The sequence below is a fragment of the Protobothrops mucrosquamatus genome, unplaced genomic scaffold (genome assembly GCF_001527695.2).
Source record: "Protobothrops mucrosquamatus isolate PMUCROS unplaced genomic scaffold, P.Mucros_1.0 scaffold394, whole genome shotgun sequence".
NCBI lineage: Eukaryota > Metazoa > Chordata > Lepidosauria > Squamata > Viperidae > Protobothrops > Protobothrops mucrosquamatus.
In genome coordinates, this window is record NW_015386725.1 from 442,709 (window position 1) to 446,359 (window position 3,651).

At 34.4% G+C, this 3,651-nt stretch overlaps 1 protein-coding gene across 1 annotated transcript in view; it reads right to left on the reverse strand.

Annotated features, from left to right (window-relative positions):
- LOC107287500 (SH3 and multiple ankyrin repeat domains protein 3-like) overlaps positions 1-3,651 on the reverse strand; it is a 41,371-nt gene that overhangs the window by 31,131 nt on the left and 6,589 nt on the right. Inside the window, exon 3 of the mRNA XM_029284151.1 lies at positions 1,754-1,825. Coding sequence (XP_029139984.1) covers positions 1,754-1,825 — 72 coding nt within the window. The remainder of the gene's footprint in view (positions 1-1,753; positions 1,826-3,651) is intronic.

Here is a 3,651-nt window from a genome sequence, read left to right on the forward strand (position 1 = left end):
TTATTATTATTATTATTATTATTATTATTATTATTATTATTATTATTATTAGCAAATAATCAACTAATCAATGCATATTAGGTTGTTTTATAAAATGTTTTATTTCCCTAGTTTGCATAAATATTATTGTTACTCGGCTAAATATTTTGTTTGAATTCTAGATCATTTCTGGGTATTTTTTTGTTACAGCAAAAAATTGAGATAGTCCATGGCCATAGACTAACATTCTATATATACAAATCTAATTGAGATAGTCCATGGCCATAGATTAACATTCATGTATACAAATGTCTGCAGGAGAGTTCATTGACATTGCACACATGTAGAAAGAGGTGAGGCTTCAATCAACTGCTGTGACTACCGTCTTGCCTTTTATGACTCAGTGCAAAGGAACATCACCATCACACGAAAGTTGCAATTTACATTGTCATATGTCCTAATGAAAGTTTGTAGCAGCAGTCTTTGTGCCAATGATGTCATCATGTGCACGCTGCCATTCTGGCATTATTACTTTGTTCCAGATGCTACTGTTAACATTATTTTCAACTTATAAGATTAAAAACAGTATTTTAAACAAAGAACTAGCACAGAACCTGCCAGGAGCCTCCTTGCTGTGGGTGCATCTTTTGGGTTTTCAAAATTAAAATGTTATCCATTAACTCTGAAGACCTCAAATAATTTGTTTCTCTTGCTACCATCATAAAATTTCAACCCTCATTTCTCTATGTCTTTGAGATATATGTGAAGATGACTAGGTGAAACATGAGGAAAGATAAAGGATGGATCAGTCACTTTATAACCCTAACCTTAACCCTAACTCTCATTTCAATAGAATAATATAAAATGAGTTATAACAATATTAATGAATTAAATTTATATGCTGTCCAACTCCCAGTGACTTTTAGTTATAAACTGGTTCATTTAGTATTACAGTGTATCTACAGCATGTCAATACTTGCCTTCCCTGATGCTAAATATAATCATATCTTTCTAATAGGTTGAAGGCTCTCCAAAAGTAAGCTTCTATGACTACTTTTTGCTTTCCAAATCCTCCTCTCCTCAGTTCAATCCTCCCACAGCATTTCCCTCCTTTGATTGGCAGTTTTATCACCCCATCATCATATGTGTTTTGGACTAGCTTCCATAGCCCCTTGACATTGGCAGTGCTAATTTAGATTATATATCTACATGCGGTAGATGGTTATGAACTTGGCCTTGTATACGTTCCAGTTCTTTTATTGTGAAAACGCATTTGACTAATCTGGATTATAGCACATGATTTTACATTTGGGAAGATGTAGACATGAGATGTTGGAATTTCTTTTCTAGCTGACTTGAGTATATGAACTTATTTCTGATGTTTCACAGTTCCAATGAGAAAATTTCTAAAAGTTGTATTCTACTTTCCATCCATATTTTGTCTGCAAAAAGTCATAGTCTACCCCAGCAGTAGTCAACCTTGGCTCTTTTATGACTCTGGACTTCAACTCCCAGAATTCCTGAGCCAGCATAAAAGAGCCAAGGTTGACTACCCCTGGTCTACCCTGTTCTGTTAGAAATTCTAGATTCTTGGAACATATTAAATACATTGTTTTTATCTGTTTCTCTTTAAAATAACTAGAAGTCTACAGTATATCATCAACATCAAAGATTTTTGTTAAAATATCAATAGCAAGTTCAAACAAAAATAAAAAGTCTTTTACTACAATTGTAGATCAGAAAACAAGAGCAGGTTCTCTGAACTTGGACTTACCTTAGTGTGGAATTTGGCTACTTGTTTTTCATCAAGATTTAATTGCCTATATATTCTTTTCTTGTAGGAAAACTGAAAAGTGAACAATATGTTAGTATTACTTATATTTTTAGAAATAATTTCCAGGGAAACATTTATTATGCAAGAGATAAATCAGTTTTTCAACATTTATTTGAAGAATTATAAAAGATTTATAAAAAGAATTATAAAATGCCTAAGAAAACATTTAAGTTTTTTTTTAACCTAGCCTTTGCATTAGCTATTCTATAGAACCATGTATGAACATCTTCCATGCTTACAGAAACTTATAAAGAAGACAGCTGGAGCCTGGCGCTGATCCTGGTGCTTCCGCTGAGCCCTGACAGCCCTGCAGCTCCAGCCATCTCTCGCTCAGGCTTGTGCGGTGCTGCCACCGGTTCAGCTCATTCCCCTCCCCCGCTACCACTTTTCTAGGATGGTGGCGTACCACCTACCAGGTGCCAATGTACCACAGGTGATACCCATACCACTGGTTGAAAAGCCCTGATCTAAATAATCCATCTTCAATTGTTTTTCATGTGCTCAACAAGTTAGTTTCCAGCACATATGCACTGTGAAAAAAGAATACTAAGTGTGTGCCATTCGCAGTCACTTGTTTGGTGAGAAGAGCAACTATCTAAAATAAATAAACAAAAGACTAAAAAGAAAAACAAAAAAGTTATTTACTGATGAGGGTTTAACATAACATCTTTTTCTAAAATGTACTTAACTCTGGAGGATGGGGGTAAGGAAATAACTGCTGCAGTTATCATCTGTAATGGTATGCGGGAATTACTTTGGAAGATGGGCGAAGAGTTTCTACCTAGGAAATGGTCAGATAAAAGAGGGAGAAACAAACTTGAAGGAAAAGGGCAGAAAAACAAACTTTGCCCACAGCTGAATAGAGGGTGGAGCAAGAGGCTCAGAAGAGAAACCCCTCCTCTCAATTCTTAGAGTGCAAAGAATTAGCTTATCTGGTCATGTTTCCCGCCTGGCCTACCTGGTAAGGCTTACATGATCTTCTTCATTATACAAAATTAATTTGTTCTGCCCCTTTCCATTCCTTGCCCAACTTGTTTTTTTTTCTTTCTTTTTTTAGATTAATTTTTGTGATAGTTGCCAAAGGGCACAGCATAATGAATTATGGATGATAGCTGAATGAACAATTCTGTAACATTATCCAGACATTTACCCCATCCTTTTAAGATACCAGGAATCACTGAGGAAAAGACCTATTATAAGTTTTTGCTATAATGGACTACAGCCCCAAATTTTCTCAGTCAGTCTATAAACTTTTCCTACTGAATGCCTATTAAAATGAATATAATTGTGAAGTGGAGCTTGAGAGTCAGACATTCAATTTCACATAGATAATCCTTTAGTCTAAACGTGTTTTTGTTCTCTCCAGCCAAATTAACTAGATTAGATTGTTGAAGTAAATGATCATAAAATACAGCAAAACATTTATTTCATTCTTCCATTCCTGTTTAGATAGTGATAGCGAGGTTCCCCTCTCAGTTTATGATTACAATAAAGGAAAGGTAGCATTGATAGACAACAAACAGCTCTATGAGAAATAATTCTAAAATCCAATAGACCTATCTGGCCAAAGTATCAAGGTCTATCAAAACATCCAAATCAAACAGGGAAGCATAGTAAGAACTTAGAATTTAAAAAGTTAGAAAAATTAAAACCAGCATACTCTCTATAAGTCACTCTAATTTCCACTTAGTTATGGGAAGCAATTGGGGCACATAATATTACTAACTGTAACTGTGATGAATCTCAGTTCTATACAAATATAATAATTATTCTTATTACTGTATCTTCTTTAATACAATGCATTCAATTATACAATAGTAATATTATCAGAAAGATTT